The sequence below is a fragment of the Abramis brama genome (genome assembly GCF_963993115.1).
Source record: "Abramis brama genome assembly, chromosome: 3".
Taxonomy (NCBI): Eukaryota; Metazoa; Chordata; class Actinopteri; order Cypriniformes; family Leuciscidae; genus Abramis; species Abramis brama.
The window spans coordinates 1,611,964-1,632,326 of NC_139965.1; the positions used below are offsets into that span (position 1 = coordinate 1,611,964).

At 39.8% G+C, this 20,363-nt stretch overlaps 1 protein-coding gene across 1 annotated transcript in view; it reads left to right on the forward strand.

Moving 5' to 3' along the window:
* LOC311078931 (uncharacterized protein) overlaps window positions 1–19,986 on the forward strand; it is a 28,475-nt gene extending 8,489 nt beyond the window's left edge. Inside the window, exons 4-18 of the mRNA XM_084107982.1 lie at window positions 748–812; window positions 1,200–1,315; window positions 1,521–4,621; window positions 6,485–6,549; window positions 6,882–7,003; window positions 7,209–11,845; window positions 13,709–13,773; window positions 14,635–14,750; window positions 14,957–15,504; window positions 15,772–15,836; window positions 16,575–16,756; window positions 16,868–16,980; window positions 17,067–17,131; window positions 17,228–17,406; window positions 18,571–19,986. Coding sequence (XP_083964108.1) covers window positions 748–812; window positions 1,200–1,315; window positions 1,521–4,621; window positions 6,485–6,549; window positions 6,882–7,003; window positions 7,209–11,845; window positions 13,709–13,773; window positions 14,635–14,750; window positions 14,957–15,504; window positions 15,772–15,836; window positions 16,575–16,756; window positions 16,868–16,980; window positions 17,067–17,131; window positions 17,228–17,406; window positions 18,571–18,662 — 9,531 coding nt within the window. The 3' untranslated portion in view covers window positions 18,663–19,986. The remainder of the gene's footprint in view (window positions 1–747; window positions 813–1,199; window positions 1,316–1,520; window positions 4,622–6,484; window positions 6,550–6,881; window positions 7,004–7,208; window positions 11,846–13,708; window positions 13,774–14,634; window positions 14,751–14,956; window positions 15,505–15,771; window positions 15,837–16,574; window positions 16,757–16,867; window positions 16,981–17,066; window positions 17,132–17,227; window positions 17,407–18,570) is intronic.
* The last annotated feature ends 377 nt before the right edge of the window (window positions 19,987–20,363 follow it).

The following is a 20,363-nucleotide window of genomic DNA, read 5'->3' on the forward strand; positions in this document are numbered from 1 at the left end:
TATTCGATTAGTTAATTTAATTATAGAATATCTAATATGGTTGTGCTATTATTCTCTAAAATAAAATCTCCATGTTCTGGTGTTGATGCGGTGGTGACGCGTTCATGTAACCAGAGGGTGACGCTGCCAATAACGCACATAACAGCTGTCACAAAGAACCGGCAAAAGTAATGATTATGAATGTGTCAAATATAGCAAGGAGACATTTTAATTGTTTTTTAATAAACTAGTGTTTTCTGCGTCAGTGTCGGCTGCAAAGATGAAGTTGACGATGCTGACTCGTCATCTTGCAGTGAACGCGCCTATAGAGAACTGCACACTTCATACGGATTAGCCTACATAAGCAGAGAGCAGCTAGTCGGTTTATTTTCTTTTTGAATTGTTTTGTTTAAAAGTAGACAATTCAAGCTTTCTATATGGAATAACTAATGGAATATTGTTAAATTCGCTGATAATCGGGTGACCAGATCGCAAAACAGAATTCAAAGCCGACAATGTTGAAATTTATGGGCTCACGCACAACTCTCTCATTCGTCGTGAATCCCAATTCTCCCCCAATATTTCCATGGCTGCGATGAAACATTTAATTGCTAACCTATTATTTATTTTGTAAACAAAGCTTTGTGCTGCAGATCATGTAAAAATGAATGAATGAACACCAAATGTCTTTCATGTTGTAGGTTTTTGACTGACGTTAAAATTTGTTACTAAATGTTGAACCTGACATTGTGAATCTGTTTTCCACAGATTGAGCCAATCTTTATGAGGGAATTCGGTAGCTCCTTCGTTAAAATTAAAGTTATTTCGTTCAGGTGGGTATTTCTTTCCTTATTATAAGAATACATTTCAATTTTGGAAAACAAAAATGTATACAGTCTGGACAGCTATATATATATATATATATATATATATATATATATATATATATATATATATATATATATATATATATATATATACACACACACACACATACATATATATATACACACACACACACACATATACATGTGTGTATATATATATATATATATATATATATATATATATATATATATATATATATATATATATATATTTTTTTTTTTTTTTTTTTTTTCCAATCAAATGTTCAATCAAAACAGATTTGTATAAAACCACTTTTAAAAACATTTTTTTTAAATGGCAATGACTCTTTCTCTCCCCCGTCCCTTCTGTAGTGCTGGATCAATCATCACTGAACTGGAAGCAACATTTAGATCTGTAACCAATGAAACAAATATAACCAATGCCATTTTAAATGGCAACACCACTCTTAACATCACCAGTGTTGATGGTAAGTCAATCAAGCAATATCATCAATGCAGTGCCATTCAAAACAGTTTGGAATGCTTTCTGTGTTACTCTTTATTGCTATTAAACTATAGTTGTTTGTAGTTGTTGTTTATACAATATTTTCTATGGATTTAGCTGAAGATTAATAGTTTTCTCAACTGTTATTTTATTTAACTTTATTCTACAATTATCCAAACACACAACAGTAATAAGTCCTACCAAAGCCACTACAACCAGTCCTACAGCTCAGCCAACTCAAACTTCAGCGGAAACTACAACAACTGAAACTACAACAGTTCAGTCAACTCCAACATCAGCGGGCACTACAACTACTGAAACTACAACAGCTCTGCCAACTCCAACATCAGTGGGCACTACAACTACTGAAAGCACAACAGCTCAGACAACTCAAACATCAGCGGGCACTACAACTACTGAAACTACAACAGCTCCGCCAACTCCAACATCAGTGGGCACTACAACTACTGAAAGCACAACAGCTCAGACAACTCAAACATCAGCGGGCACTACAACTACTGAAACTACAACAGCTCTGCCAACTCCAACATCAGCGGACACTACAACTACTGAAACTACAACAGCTCCGCCAACTCCAACATCAGCGGGCACTACAACTACTGAAACTACAACAGCTCCGCCAACTCAAACATCAACTGCGGCTACAACTACTGAACCTACAACAGCTCCGCCAACTCCAACATCAGCGGGCACTACAACTACTGAAACTACAACAGCTCCACCAACTCAAACATCAACTGGCGCTACAACTACTGAACCTACAACAGCTCCGCCAACTCCAACATCAGCGGGCACTACAACTACTGAAACTACAACAGCTCCGCCAACTCCAACATCAGCGGGCACTACAACTACTGAAACTACAACAGCTCCGCCAACTCAAACATCAGCGGGCACTACAACTACTAAAACTACAACAGCTCCGCCAACTCAAACATCAGTGGGCACTACAACTACTGAAACTACAACAGCTCTGCCAACTCCAACATCAGTTGGCACTACAACAGCTCTGCCAACTCCAACAACAGCGGGCACTACAACTACAGAAACTCCAACAGCTCTGCCAACTCAAACATCAGTGGCCACTACAACTACTGAAACTACAACAGCTCAGACAACTCAAACATCAACGGGCACTACAACTACTGAAACTACAACAGCTCCGCCAACTCCAACAACAGCGGGCACTACAACTACTGAAACTACAACAGCTCTGCCAACTCCAACAACAGCGGGCACTACAACTACAGAAACTCCAACAGCTCTGCCAACTCAAACATCAGCGGGCACTACAACTACTGAAACTACAACAGCTCAGACAACTGCAACAACAGCGGGCACTACAACTACTGAAACTACAACAGCTCAGACAACTGCAACAACAGCGGGCACTACAACTACTGAAACTACAACAGCTCAGACAACTCCAACAACAGCGGGTACTACAACTACTGAAACTACAACAGCTCCGCCAACTCCAACAACGGCGGGCACTACAACTACTGAAACTACAACAGCTCTGCCAACTCCAACAACAGCGGGCACTACAACTACAGAAACTCCAACAGCTCTGCCAACTCAAACATCAGCGGGCACTACAACTACTGAAACTACAACAGCTCAGACAACTGCAACAACAGCGGGCACTACAACTACTGAAACTACAACAGCTCAGACAACTGCAACAACAGCGGGCACTACAACTACTGAAACTACAACAGCTCAGACAACTCCAACAACAGCGGGTACTACAACTACTGTAACTACAACAGCTCTGCCAACTCCAACATCAGTGGGCACTACAACTACTGAAACTACAACAGCTCTGCCAACTCCAACATCAGCGGGCACTACAACTACAGAAACTCCAACAGCTCTGCCAACTCAAACATCAGCCGGCACTACAACTGCTGAAACTACAACAGCTCAGACAACTCCAACAACAGCGGGTACTATAACTACTGAAACTACAACAGCTCCGGCAACTCTAACAACAGCGGGTACTACAACTACTGAAACTACAACAGCTCTGCCAACTCTAACAACAGCGGGTACTACAACTACTGAAACTACAACAGCTCTGCCAACTCCAACATCAGCGGGCACTACAACTACTGAAACTACAACAGCTCTGCCAACTCCAACAACAGCGGGCACTACAACTGCTGAAACTACAACAGCTCAGACAACTCCAACAACAGCAGGTACTATAACTACTGAAACTACAACAGCTCAGACAACTCCAACAACAGCGGGCACTACAACTGCTGAAACTACAACAGCTCAGACAACTCCAACAACAGCGGGTACTATAACTACTGAAACTACAACAGCTCCGGCAACTCTAACAACAGCGGGTACTACAACTACTGAAACTACAACAGCTCAGACAACTCCAACAACAGCGGGTACTACAACTACTGTAACTACAACAGCTCTGCCAACTCCAACATCAGCGGGCACTACAACTACTGAAACTACAACAGCTCTGCCAACTCCAACATCAGCGGGCACTACAACTACTGAAACTACAACAGCTCTGCCAACTCCAACAACAGCGGGCACTACAACTACAGAAACTCCAACAGCTCTGCCAACTCAAACATCAGCGGGCACTACAACTGCTGAAACTACAACAGCTCAGACAACTCCAACAACAGCGGGTACTATAACTACTGTAACTACAACAGCTCTGCCAACTCCAACATCAGCGGGCACTACAACTACTGAAACTACAACAGCTCTGCCAACTCCAACATCAGCGGGCACTACAACTACAGAAACTCCAACAGCTCTGCCAACTCAAACATCAGCGGGCGCTACAACTACTGTAACTACAACAGCTCTGCCAACTCCAACATCAGCAGGCACTACAACTACAGAAACTCCAACAGCTCTGCCAACTCAAACATCAGCGGGCACTACAACTACTGAAACTACAACAGCTCAGACAACTCCAACAACAGCGGGTACTACAACTACTGAAACTACAACAGCTCTGCCAACTCCAACATCAGCGGGCACTACAACTACTGAAACTACAACAGCTCCACCAACTTCAACATCAGCGGCCACTACAACTACTGAGACTGCAGCAACGACTTCTTCCCCTCTAACCGCAACCGCAACAACAACACAACTTACTTCCACAACTCCTTTAACCTCTACAGTTCTAGTTAGGTTTTCCAGCAATGAAGATTTTAAACCTGAACTGTCAAATTCATCATCAGAAGCATTTAAAAACAGAGAAAACAAAACCATAACAGAGGTAAGTTGTATGATCAATGTTTAAGGCACATGTGATTGACACTGCAAACTAAATAGTAACATTCTTCCATTTTAATGTATTAAGCATTTTATTTTTGAACCCTAATATAAATATTAGTGTAAACTATTTGCATCCATCATATGTAATGTATGTTATTTAAGTGCAAATAGTGTTCTATTTTATTTGCGTCCAGGTGTAAATTTGCTGGCATTTTAATAATTTCTAGTCCAGATTTTGCTTTCATTACTTAATAGTGGTGTGATCCGCTGCACCACTATTAAATAGTGAAAGCAAAATCTGGAAATTACAAAATTACAAAACTCACAGTTCGGATAATATTGCGGTTTTTGAGGGTCAGTAAAAGTTGCGTGTGTCCCTTTAAATGCAAATGAGCTGCTGCTCCCGGCACAGAGGGCGGAGCTTCAAGAGTTAGCAGCTCCAATTACCTCATGCAGACACGCACTAAAATGTCAGAAACTGTTTAGCCTTTTATGTTTAAACTGGAGTCGGACAATGGTGGAGAGATTCAAGAAGAAGTGACAACATGTAGAATGCAACAGGATGTTTCTGAATGGTTAGTTGATGAATTTATGTTGCTGATGTGGAGTTAACTATCTTCAATTAGCATATTCTGCAATGAAAAACTATAAAATCGCTCATGCGGGAACGGTTTTAAGATGCCTACAGAGTGACATGCTATTGCATTTGTGTTACGTACTGTATTGCATGTGAAAAGACGGATGCGACAGCTTGAGCAGACTCACAAATGTGCTCTACTCCAACAACTCTTCCTCTTCTCAACACTGCCTTTGCAAAACTAAAAATCACCCGCGTGTGTGAAACGCGGTTTACAAATAAACTTGACGCACCTTACCATGTCTAATAACAAGCACAAACTGTGTTAAAAAGAATTTGACATGCAGGTAAAAATGTAGGCTCTGTGTCCTACAGCGTTTTTCTACTTTACCACAGTAAAGGATACGAATACAATAGGCCTAATTAAAAGCGAACCAATGAAGAAACGTTTATAATCCCCTTAGAAAATGGTGAGACGTGAGTGAAGATTTGGGAAAAGAAACAAGAGATTCCATGCAGGGATGAGTCACGATTGTTGAATATTCGATTAGTTGATTTAATTATAGAATATCTAAAAGGGTTGTGCGATTATTCTCTAAAATTAAATCTCCATGTTCTGGTGTTGATGCGGTGGTGACGCATTCATGTAACCAGAGGGTGACGCTGCCAATAACGCACATAACAGCTGTCACAAAGAACCGGCAAAAGTAATGATTATGAATGTGTCAAATATAGCAAGGAGACATTTTAATTGTTTTTTAATAAACTAGTGTTTTCTGTGTCAGTGTCGGCTGCAAAGATGAAGTTGACGATGCTGACTCGTCATCTTGCAGTGAACGCGCCTATAGAGAACTGCACACTTCATACGGATTAGCCTACATAAGCAGAGAGCAGCTAGTCGGTTTATTTTCTTTTTGAATTGTTTTGTTTAAAAGTAGACAATTCAAGCTTTCTATATGGAATAACTAATGGAATATTGTTAAATTCGCTGATAATCGGGTGACCAGATCGCAAAACAGAATTCAAAGCTGACAAAGCTTAAATTTATGGGCTCACGCACAACTCTCTCATTCGTCGTGAATCCCAATTCTCCCCCAATATTTCCATGGCTGCGATGAAACATTTAATTGCTAACCTATTATTTATTTTGTAAACAAAGCTTTGTGCTGCAGATCATGTAAAAATGAATGAATGAACACCAAATGTCTTTCATGTTGTAGGTTTTTGACTGACGTTAAAATTTGTTACTAAATGTTGAACCTGACATTGTGAATCTGTTTTCCACAGATTGAGCCAATCTTTATGAGGGAATTCGGTAGCTCCTTCGTTAAAATTAAAGTTATTTCGTTCCGGTGGGTATTTCTTTCCTTATTATAAGAATACATTTCAATTTTGGAAAACAAAAATGTATACAGTTTGGACAGCTATATATATATATATATATATATATATATATATATATATATATATATACACACACACACACACATACATATATATACACACACACACACACATATATACATGTGTGTATATATATATATATATATATATATATATATATATATATATGTTTTTTTTTTTTCAATCAAATGTTCAATCAAAACAGATTTGTATAAAACCACTTTTAAAAACATTTTTTTAAAATGGCAATGACTCTTTCTCTCCCCCGTCCCTTCTGTAGTGCTGGATCAATCATCACTGAACTGGAAGCAACATTTAGATCTGTAACCAATGAAACAAATACAAATATAACCAATGCCATTTTAAATGGCAACACCACTCTTAACATCACCAGTGTTGATGGTAAGTCAATCAAGCAATATCATCAATGCAGTGCCATTCAAAACAGTTTGGAATGCTTTCTGTGTTACTCTTTATTGTTATTAAACTATAGTTGTTTGTAGTTGTTGTTTATACAATATTTTCTATGGATTTAGCTGAAGATTAATAGTTTTCTCAACTGTTATTTTATTTAACTTTATTCTACAATTATCCAAACGCACAACAGTAATAAGTCCTACCAAAGCCACTACAACCAGTCCTACAGCTCAGCCAACTCAAACTTCAGCGGAAACTACAACAACTGAAACTACAACAGTTCAGTCAACTCCAACATCAGCGGGCACTACAACTACTGAAACTACAACAGCTCTGCCAACTCCAACATCAGCGGGCACTACAACTACTGAAAGCACAACAGCTCAGACAACTCAAACATCAGTGGGCACTACAACTACTGAAACTACAACAGCTCCGCCAACTCCAACATCAGTGGGCACTACAACTACTGAAAGCACAACAGCTCAGACAACTCAAACATCAGCGGGCACTACAACTACTGAAACTACAACAGCTCTGCCAACTCCAACATCAGCGGGCACTACAACTACTGAAACTACAACAGCTCCGCCAACTCAAACATCAACTGCGGCTACAACTACTGAACCTACAACAGCTCCGCCAACTCCAACATCAGCGGGCACTACAACTACTGAAACTACAACAGCTCCACCAACTCAAACATCAACTGGCGCTACAACTACTGAACCTACAACAGCTCCGCCAACTCCAACATCAGCGGGCACTACAACTACTGAAACTACAACAGCTCCGCCAACTCCAACATCAGCGGGCACTACAACTACTGAAACTACAACAGCTCTGCCAACTCCAACATCAGCGGGCACTACAACTACTGAAACTACAACAGCTCCGCCAACTCCAACATCAGCGGGCACTACAACTACTGAAACTACAACAGCTCCGCCAACTCAAACATCAGTGGGCACTACAACTACTGAAACTACAACAGCTCTGCCAACTCCAACATCAGTTGGCACTACAACAGCTCCGCCAACTCCAACATCAGCGGGCACTACAACTACTGAAACTACAACAGCTCCGCCAACTCAAACATCAGCGGGCACTACAACTACTGAAACTACAACAGCTCTGCCAACTCCAACATCAACTGGCGCTACAACTACTGAAACTACAACAGCTCTGTCAACTCAAACATCAGCGGGCACTACAACTACTGAAACTACAACAGCTCCGCCGACTCTAACATCAGTGGGCACTACAACTACTGAAACTACAACAGTTCTGCCAACTACAACATCAGTGGGCACTACAACTACTGAAACTACAACAGCTCCGCCAACTCCAACATCAGCGGGCACAACAACTACTGAAACTACAACAGCTCCGCCGACTCCAACATCAGCGGGCACTACAACTACTGAAACTACAACAGCTCCGCCAACTCCAACATCAGCGGGCACAACAACTATTGAAACTACAACAGCTCCGCCAACTTTAAAATCAGCGGGCACTACAACTACTGAAACTACAGCAGCTCCGCCAACTCCAACATCAGCGGGCACTACAACTACTGAAACTACAACAGCTCCGCCAACTCAAACATCAGCGGGCACTACAACTACTGAAACTACAACAGTTCAGTCAACTCAAACATCAACGGGCACTACAACTACTGAAACTACAACAGCTCCACCAACTCCAACATCAGCGGGCACTACAACTACTGAAACCACTACAGCTCATCCAACTCAAACATCAGCGGGCACTACAACTACAGAAACTACAACAGCTCCGCCGACTCCAACATCAGCTGGCACTACAACAGCTCCGCCAACTCCAACATCAGTGGGCACTACAACTACTGAAACTACAACAGCTCCGCCAACTCAAACATCAGTGGGAACTACAACTACTGAAACTACAACAGCTCCACCAACTCCAACATCAGCTGGCACTACAACAGCTCCGCCAACTCAAACATCAGTGGGCACTACAACTACTGAAACTACAACAGCTCTGCCAACTCCAACATCAGCGGGCACAACAACTACTGAAACTACAACAGCTCCGCCAACTCCAACATCAGCTGGCACTACAACAGCTCCGCCAACTCCAACATCAGTGGGCACTACAACTACTGATACTACAACAGCTCCGCCAACTCAAACATCAGTGGGAACTACAACTACTGAAACTACAACAGCTCCACCAACTCCAACATCAGCTGGCACTACAACAGCTCAGACAACTCCAACATCAGCGGGCACAACAACTACTGAAACTACAACAGCTCCGCCAACTCCAACATCAGCTGGCACTACAACAGCTCCGCCAACTCCAACATCAGTGGGCACTACAACTACTGAAACTACAACAGCTCCACCAACTCAAACATCAGTGGGCACTACAACTACTGAAACTACAACAGCTCCACCAACTCCAACATCAGCTGGCACTACAACAGCTCGGCCAACTCCAACATCAGCGGGCACAACAACTACTGAAACTACAACAGCTCCGCCAACTCCAACATCAGCGGGCACTACAACTACTGAAACTACAACAGCTCCGCCAACTCCAACATCAGCGGGCACTACAACTGCTGAAACCACAACAGCTCCACCAACTCCAACATCAGCGGGCACTACAACTACTGAAACCACTACAGCTCCGCCAACTCCAACATCAGCGGGCACTACAACTACAGAAACTACAACAGCTCCGCCAACTCAAACATCAGCGGGCACTACAACTACTGAAACTACAACAGCTCTGCCAACTCAAACATCAGCGGGCACTACAACTACTGAAACTACAACAGCTCCGCCAACTCAAACATCAGCGGGCACTACAACTACTGAAACAACAACAGCTCCGCCAACTCAAACATCAGCGGGCACTACAACTACTGAAACCACTACAGCTCCGCCAACTCACACATCAGCGGGCACTACAACTACTGAAACCACAACAGCTCCGCCAACTCCAACATCAGTGGGCACTACAACTACTGAAACAACTACAGCTCCGCCAACTCAAACATCAGCGGGCACTACAACTACTGAAACCACAACAGCTCCGCCAACTCAAACATCAGCGGGCACTACAACTACTGAAACCACAACAGCTCCGCCAACTCAAACATCAGCGGGCACTACAACTACTGTAACCACTACAGCTCCGCCAACTCCAACATCAGCGGGCACTACAACTACTGAAACCACAACAGCTCCGCCAACTCAAACATCAGCGGGCACTACAACTACTGAAACCACTACAGCTCCGCCAACTCACACATCAGCGGGCACTACAACTACTGAAACCACAACAGCTCCGCCAACTCCAACATCAGTGGGCACTACAACTACTGAAACAACTACAGCTCCGCCAACTCAAACATCAGCGGGCACTACAACTACTGAAACCACAACAGCTCCGCCAACTCAAACATCAGCGGGCACTACAACTACTGAAACCACAACAGCTCCGCCAACTCAAACATCAGCGGGCACTACAACTACTGAAACCACTACAGCTCCGCCAACTCCAACATCAGCGGGCACTACAACTACTGAAACCACAACAGCTCCGCCAACTCAAACATCAGCGGGCACTACAACTACTGAAACCACAACAGCTCCGCCAACTCCAACATCAGCGGGCACTACAACTACTGAAACCACAACAGCTCCGCCAACTCCAACATCAGCGGGCACTACAACTACTGAACCTACAACAGCTCCCCCAACTCCAACATCTGCGGGCACTACAACTACTGTAACTACAACAGCTCCGCCAACTCAAACATCAGCGGGCACTACAACTACTGAAACCACAACAGCTCCGCCAACTCAAACATCAGCGGGCACTACAACTACTGTAACTACAACAGCTCCGCCAACTCAAACATCAGCGGGCACTACAACTACTGAAACCACAACAGCTCCGCCAACTCAAACATCAGCGGGCACTACAACTACTAAAACCACAACAGCTCCGCCAACTCAAACATCAGCGGGCACTACAACTACTGAACCTACAACAGCTCCGCCAACTCCAACATCAGCGGGCACTACAACTACTAAAACTACAACAGCTCCGCCAACTCAAACATCAGCGGGCACTACAACTACTGAACCTACAACAGCTCCGCCAACTCCAACATCAGCGGGCACTACAACTACTGTAACTACAACAGCTCCGCCAACTCAAACATCAGCGGGCACTACAACTACTGAAACTACAACAGCTCCGCCAACTCAAACATCAGCGGGCACTACAACTACTGAAACCACTACAGCTCCGCCAACTCAAACATCAGCGGGCACTACAACTACTGAAACCACAACAGCTCCGCCAACTCAAACATCAGCGGGCACTACAACTACTGAAACCACAACAGCTCCGCCAACTCAAACATCAGCGGGCACTACAACTACTGAACCTACAACAGCTCCGCCAACTCCAACATCAGCGGGCACTACAACTACTAAAACTACAACAGCTCCGCCAACTCAAACATCAGCGGGCACTACAACTACTGAACCTACAACAGCTCCGCCAACTCCAACATCAGCGGGCACTACAACTACTGTAACTACAACAGCTCCGCCAACTCCAACAACAGCGGGCACTACAACAACTGAAACTACAGCTACGACTTTTTCCCCTCTAACCGCAACAACAACACAACTTACTTCCACAACTCCTTTAACCTCTACAGTTCTAGTTAGGTTTTCCAGCAATGAAGATTTTAAACCTGACCTGTCAAATTCATCATCAGAAGCATTTAAAAACAGAGAAAACAAAACCATAACAGAGGTAAGTTGTGTTATAAATATTTAAGGCACATGCAATTTGAACTGCAAAATAAATAGTAACATTCTTGCATTTTAATGTATTAAGCATTTTATTTTGAATCCTAATATGAATATTAGTATAAACTATTTGCACCCAACATATGTAATGTATGTTATTTAAGTGCAGATAGTGTTTGTATTTTATTTGCGTCCAGGTGTAGATATCAATTAGCTGTTTTTTAAATAACTTCTAGTCCAGATTTTACTTTCACCACTAAATAGTGATGCAACGGATCATATAACTCAAAGTTCGAATCATATTGCGTTTTTTTGAGTCACAGATGGAATCATTTTATTTTATTTTTTTTAAAAAAGGGTCTGAGTTTGGTAAACGCACGCAAACACGAAGATGAAGGTAGTAAGTAGTCTTGTAATAAATCCTTGTTCTACGATCAACATAGGCTTACAATGCTTTTGGGAGACGCAGCCATGGCTAAGAGTTTAAGCAGTCCATCCTAAGTTAAATTCATTGTGGAAGACTTAAGTGATAAAGACATTGACCATTAAAAACCCCTCACTGGTCACTCGGGTGGTCTATTGAACAAGGATACAGAGGGAAAAAAAACTAAATTCCTACACCAAATGGTTCAAAAGTTATGAGCTGCAAGATAAGTGAATAAATAACAACAGAAATAATAAGCAACAACACCAGAAAAAATAGGTGAAACATGCAAATACTCCCTCCAAGCATTTAAATACTTGTTCCAGATGATGTACAAACAAATTTAAAGTGCCCCTATTATGCTTTTTAGAGTATTGGGTAACACTTTATTTTACAGTGTCCTTGTTACATATGTTACATGTACTTACCATAGTAATAACAGCATAATTACATGCAACTAACCCTCAACCAAATCCTAATCCTACCCTAACCCTATAGTAAGTGCATGTAGTTGCTCAATATTACTCAGTACTTAAATATATAATTACACTGTAACAATGACCCCTTAAAATAAAGTGTAACTGACTATTGCCTTGCATGCAGTGTCTAATAGAGCTGTTTGTGAATGTAAAAGCTCTGCAAAGATCAAGATAAATGGAATTTTTGTCAACTAAACGAAAGACTTGATTCTGAACTGAAACGAGTCGTCAGTAATTCAGTCTCAGTTCCTGCTGAACCCGCGTAGGTTTGTAACTAATTTGCATGATGCCAGCCTGTGGTCTTGATTGGCTGAACAGCGTCTCTTAGCCCTGCCCTCAGACACTGTGGTGTATCTGAGACTGGAAGAGTTTGGTTTGTGTTGTTCATATCGAGAAGACGCTGTTTTCTGCTGACAAAGCAAATCCACTTTGATGAGATTGATACGGTAAAACCCACGCCATCGTTACTGTTCGTATCACTGTGTATCAAGAGCTGAGGAAGAGCTGGAATTCAGATATGCTAATAGGCATTTTGTTTCCAACGCCCACTGTAAGCGGTAGACCAATCACAGCAGACTGGGCCATCTGACCAATCAGTGCAGGGTAGGCTTGCAGAAAGGAGGGGTTTAGAGAGACTGAATTTTCAAACAAACCGTTTTCAGACTCTTTGAGAAATGAGGTGATGTGCAATGTATATTATGTGAAAATAATGTGTGTTTTTTTAACCTAAAATAGACCTTAAAATAGAATAACTGGTGCACTTTAAGGTACACCGTTGAACAAGAACTAAAGAGTAGACTATTAGAGTAAATGTTAATATGCACTTAAATTTGTAAATAATAACTGCAGATCATGTAAAAAATAATTAATGACCACCAAATGTCTTTCATGTTGTAGGTTTTTAACTGTGGTTAAAATTTGTAACTAAATGTTGAACCTGACATTGTGAATCTGTTTTCCACAGATTAAGCCAATCTTTCAAAGGGAATTCAGGAGCTCCTTCGTTGAAGTTAAAGTTATTTCGTTCAGGTGGGTATTTCTTTCCTTATAATAATAAGAATTCATTTCATTTTTGGAAAACAAAAATGTCTACAGTCTAGACAGCTATATCTAGCTTTAGTGGACAAGTTGGAAATAACAATTTTAGATTTCCAAACATTCCTATTACAAATACTGTAATAATTCAGTGATATTTTTGTTTGAACAAGGAGTTTTATAAAAGAAGATGTGCACTACACAGAGATCTGATCCCACCATTATGGAGAATTACATGGAAGACACAGAAACAACTGAGGCTAAACACCATAAATTCATAGAAGAACTATGGCAACTTCTCCTAGATGCTTGGAACAACCAACCTTAAAAAAGTCCTTGGAAAGAGTTGTTTTGAAGGCAAAGTGTGGTCACACCAAACACTGACTTGATTTGCTTAATAGACATTAACTCTTAAACAGTGCAGAAGTTTGCTGGCAGGTTGTTCCAGCATCTTGGAAAGGCTTTCACAGTTCTATGGATGGCTTTAGTCTCAATTGCTTGTGTTTTTTCATGTAATCCCAGATGGATTCAATGATGGTGAGATGAGATCTCAGTGTGGGCTGTACCATCGGTTGTTGGGTTCCTTATTTATAAAACAAAACATGTCAAGATTATTCCAAAACTTGCAAAAAAAATCTGGTACACTAGGGCAGAAGATATCAGCAACAGTCAAATGTTTTTTGAATCATCTATATTTTGTTAATAACACCGTCTGACAGATTTGTATAAAACCACAAGATAACAATAATAGCTGCATGAACACTTCACCAATTGCCTATGAGAGTTTGTGCACTGAGTCTTACATTTAAAAAAAAAAATGACAATGACTCTTTCTCTCCTCCGTCCCTTCTGTAGTGCTGGATCAATCATCACTGTTATGAATGTAACATTTAGAACCATACCCAGTGAAGAGAATATAACCAATGCCATTTTAAATGGCAACACCACTCTTAACATCACCAGTGTTGATGGTAAGTCAATCAAGCAATATCATCAGTGCAGTGCCATTCAAAACAGTTTGGAATGCTTTCTGTGTTACTCTTTATTGTTATTAAACTATAGTTGTTTGTAGATGTTGTTTATACAATATTTTCTATGGATCTTGCTGAAGATTAATAGTTTTCTCAACTGTTATTTTATTAAACTTTATTCTACAAATTATCCAAACACACAACAGTAATCAACACTACAACTACAACCACAACCAGTCCTACTACAACTACAACTACAACCCGTCCTACTACAACTACAACCAGTCCTCTTACAACTACAACCACAACCAGTCCTACTACAACTACAACCACAACCAGTCCTACTACAACTACAACTACAACCCGTCCTACTACAAATACAACCACAACCAGTCCTACTACAACTACAACCACAACCAGTCCTACTACAACTACAACTACAACCCGTCCTACTACAACTACAACTACAACCACAACCAGTCCTACTACAACTACAACCACAACCAGTCCTACTACAACTACAACTACAACCCGTCCTACTACAACTACAACTACAACCAAACCAACCACCACACAAACAACAACAACAACAACAACAACAACGCCCACCACCACCACCACAACAACCACACAACCACCACGTCCTCCGCCATCAGTAGCCATACAGATTGTCATCATTGTGACATTTGTTCCACAACTTGAAAACCCACAAAGTCCAGAATTTAAGAACCTAGCCACAATAGTAGAGAGTGAGGTAAGTTTCAAACTGCAGAACATTCATCCATTCTTCAAAACTGCTTATCTTCTGTAGGGTCGAGGGAACTGCAGAACAATATATATATATAAGTATTTTAAAATGTTTCATGATTTTAAATGCTTAATTTTCTTTTTTTTATTCTTTTTTTTACAATAGTTCAATTCTAAAGGAAAATCTAAACTTGGTTTCAAATCTAAATCTTTATTAGCATATTTTCATAGAATATTTTTAAATATTCCTAAAACTGCCTCACTGTTTTTACAGTTTGATGATGTCTATAAAAAAAAGTATGGGGAACGTTTCATCAGGACCATCGTGCTTCGTTTCTTGTAAGTTAAAAGTTTGCTTCATTACTCAAATGATTTCTTTATTAAATTTGCTTGGGATGCACGATATATCGGCCACCATATTGGTATCGGCAATTAAATAATGTAGTATTCCCTTCAGCTGAGACACTTCAGATTCGCACTGTTCAACATGATGGTTTTGAATGGCTTGAAATAAGATTGGAATCACTTCAAAAAGGAAAATACAGTTCACTGCAATATGTGCAGCGCAAATCTGTCATATCGGCTGATTTAAATGTATTGGCCAATATATCGGTTATCGGCTTTCAAATATAAAGAATTTTAGGGATTATCGGTATCGGCCAAAATGTTCATATCGGTGCATCCCTAAAATTTGCCCTCCATCATGCTTTCATATTAACTAATTAGATAATTTATGCATTAGATTAGATGCATTAGAACTTGCATTTAATGTAATATCAGTACTCGCATTGGAACCCATGACTTTGCTGCTGCGAGCGTGATGCTCTACTTTTTGAGCAATGGGAACGCCTAAACTTAAATCCCCCTGACAGGAAAAACTAATTTTGTACTTTCATTGTAATTTATTATGATTACCATACTCATTACTGTCAACAGTAATGATTTCATCTCCTTTTTGAATATTTAATTTAGTTTATTTTGCTTTCCTAAGCATTTATGGTTGTGTGGTTAGTTGCATTTATGGTTAGTTGCACAGTATATCTGGAATAAGTTATAATCTCTTGTTTTTCATTTCAGAGCTGTTGCCAAAACCCGAGCAGAGCAAAATGTCCAGGCAGAGGTTGAGTTAGTGTTTAATGAAAAGTCAACCGAACCCATTCCCAGCAGCACTTCCATTGTGGAGACTCTGAAAGAAGCAGCCACTAATCCAAACTCCGGCTTCAACCTCACTGTTGATGCCAACACTATTAGTGTCATCAGTAAGTCATCACAGTCGATGTACAGTTGCCCGATTGCTATGAAATGTACCATGTTGACTTGCCTAGAAAATTCTGTGCAATATGTGATACCTTTTCAAATCGTTTTTGTAGAATCACTGCAGATAATTCCACTGACAATCCTGACTGATGGGACCTTTTCAGCTGCTCTTTCAATTACAACTTCAACTGAATTTAAGAACAGGGCAACAATGATAAAATCAGGGGTAGGTGTGACGCGTCTACTTTCTTTGGTTAATTCGGCAAACAATGCTTGTGCCAATTTAGTCTAAACAACGCTCTTGTTTTGCAGCTTGAACCGTTTTTCTTTGCTGATTACCCTGCATCATTCAGCATCATAACCATAAACAACTTCAGGTATGCATATGCTGGCGTGTTCTTGAACATAGCTTTTGATTCAACATAATACTGCATAGTTTTAATTAATGAATTTTGATTTGAAACTCTCTCTAGTGATGCCAGTGTAAAAACAAGGAGTGTACCCTCGATCCGAAACTCCATGGATCTTACATTTGCAGCGAACACCGCTCTCCCCGACCGCAACCAGATAGTGAACACTATTGTTCGAGCAGCCAAAAGCAACTTGCTACCCTTCCAGATCTTCACTAATGAAATTGTGATAAATGGCACAGGTAAGTGTTGCACTTTAATCTTTTTGCTCAGATGAGTATTTATACTTTGATAACTGCACTCATATCAATGTAGGATAGTGTACAGTTGTAACATTTTGATCGTTTTTATTTTATTTTATATTATTATTTAGATATTGGCGCAGATATTACACATATTTTAACTCACTCATGCAAGTTCTGAGCTAATAATGCGGGTAAAGTTATTCACTATAACAAACAGGTTGAATGAGTTAATTATCCACAGGTGAGAAGATCAAACCAATCGCATAATGTAGAAAATTTATACCACTTTTTCGTTTAAATTCAACTTAAATGAAAAAATTTGAACTCAAACTGTACCATACCACAATCTAGCATCCAAGTATGCTTTTAGGTGTTTATTAATAGCAAATTCTCTAAATTTCAGGCTCTTTTTCGAAGAAGAAAATGTATTAATCATCAACAATAGGCACAGTTTGTTTTAATTATTAGACAGGAGTGGCCAAAAGTGATTTCAGTGAAGTCACATCTTCACCCTTAGTTCAAATATGAAATGTGTTAAAGATTTTGTAGTCATATTGCGTAGTTGTGCTTGGAGTCGATGGTTTTATTTGTGATGATAACGCAATGAAATATGACAAATTGTGTGGACATGATTTTTGTCCAGGCTGCCATACAAAGAAATCATGAGAGAGCCAACAAAATATTAAGAACTGATTATGTTGTGGTCAATGTATGCTTGTTCCTGTCAGCTCTTTCTTTTTTCGTATAGTAAAATAAAAACTTTAGATGTAGTTCACCAAATAACACAGATAAATACCTTCACCAAGTTTTTGCATTTTGTTCTTTCCTCATATTGAAAAAAATATAAAACGTTTTCCTCATATTTTGATGGCTTAATCCAACTTGTAGGGCCATTAAAAACAGATATCCCCCCGTACAACACTTTTGGCCACTATTGTATTCCCAATAAAAATGAGCAGAAGAAAAGGACTGTATATCTGTGAAGGAATGCGGACTGTAAGCTTGAAAGTTTTCACGCAGAGAGAGAATGTGCGCATGAATATTAACGCTTCAAACTCGAAGTGTTGCAACTGTACTCCGTCTACTGTACTAGATGAGCTTTAGGCAAAACTCCTAATGTTCACTGAATGATAATGTCTGTCTGTTTTCTTTTCAACGCAGCATTTTCATCAGCAGAAGTCAGCAGCAAGATCAGTGTGTTGACCGCGTTACTCCTGGTCGCTGTGTCGCTTCTGGTTTCGTGGATTGATTGAACATAACTATCAACCACTGTAACTGATTCAGACGGGTCTGAACGTTGCCTTCAACATCTGCTCAAGTGAAGGACTCTTACATAGAGCTACAGATGCTACTTAACGAGTAGTAATGAACATACTATTTTTACATAATCCTATTCTGAAAACTTCACACTAGACTTCAGATATCAGATCTGGATCTGTATATTCCTGTGTTTTTATAGATTTAAGTCAGAACCCAGCATTGTGCACTAATGTACAGTAGTTTTTATTTGATAAATACTTCAATTCACGACACTGGTTTGTAAAGTCTAAAGTGTGTGTGTGTGTGTGTATGATGACACAAGTTCCACAAAAACCTGCGATTAGTTTTTAAAATGGCATGTTTTTACATTAAGTGATCAGTCAAAATGTTCCATGGTCTATTTCATTTGATTCCCAGTTTTATCAAAATGATCAGAACTACTCCATATGGATTAAAATACTCTACAAATTAAAATTGAAGGAGAACAGAAACATAACAACCATGCATTTTTCATGTCCTGACAGATGGAAAAGGTTCACTTAAAAATGATTTATATCTTCATAAGGTTTCACAGCCAAACCTTTATCTCATGTATGTATACACATACTCGCATCTCTTTTAAAAGCAACATGACCGCTCCACTGTAACCGAACACAAGTCGCGTCGTGGAAAAACATGGGTCTCTTTTATGCTGGCTGACTTTGAAGAGTCTGAAACAGGTTTTGGTATGCAAAAGGATGAAGTATTTCAAAGATTATGAAACCTGTAAAACCGCTTGGAAGAATGATAAATATTTGCAGGATATGACCTCAGAAATGGCTGGTGGGAAAATGCATGGATAAGAAGTCTGATAATATTACATAACACATAAACCTGTACAAAACTAAACTCCTCATCTGACATGTTTTATGCAACATTATCTGTATAATACTAGTTTTTCTAAATTATTTATTCTAGAAAAAAAAATCTATATTTCTGATGTTAATTTAATGCTAAACTCAAAGGTCTTTTCTGTGAATTGTATTGCTGTATTGTTCACACTGGATGTGGTAATAACAGTTATTATGTAGGCTACGTAGTTATATTTATCACTTGTTAAATAAACTCTGGTGACAAGTATTATAATGGCGATAAACAATGATAATAATAAAAAAAAGATTATTCTAATTTTTAGTCATTGTATTATTATTTCTTCTCTCTTCTTCCTTTCTCTTCGCGCGCACACACACACACACACACAAAATATATTTTGTTTTTACCTTCCATACAATGAAAGTCATGGGGATGAATGTCCAAACACACCATTTATTGTTCCACAAAACAAAAGAAAGAAAGAAAGAAAGAAAGAAAGAAAGAAAGAAAGAAAGAAAGAAAGAAAGAAAGAAAGAAAGAAAGAAATGTGATAACGCAATGAAATGTTTGTCTCTTGAACCTTTATTTACCTGTCAAAAGTACAGAGAAAAGATTTCCAGTGTTTTCACTGACCAGCTTTATTGTATTTTTGATTTTGACGGCTGCAACGTTGGCATGTTTCCCACTGTCTCACATCACCTTTCCTTTAATTACAGTTTTATCATTTCTGAACTGAAGTTACTAATGTTGCAGTATATGATCCACACACACTGTATGATTTTTAAATAATTAATTTGCATTTTATTGCATGACATAAGTTTTTGATCACCTACCAACCAGTA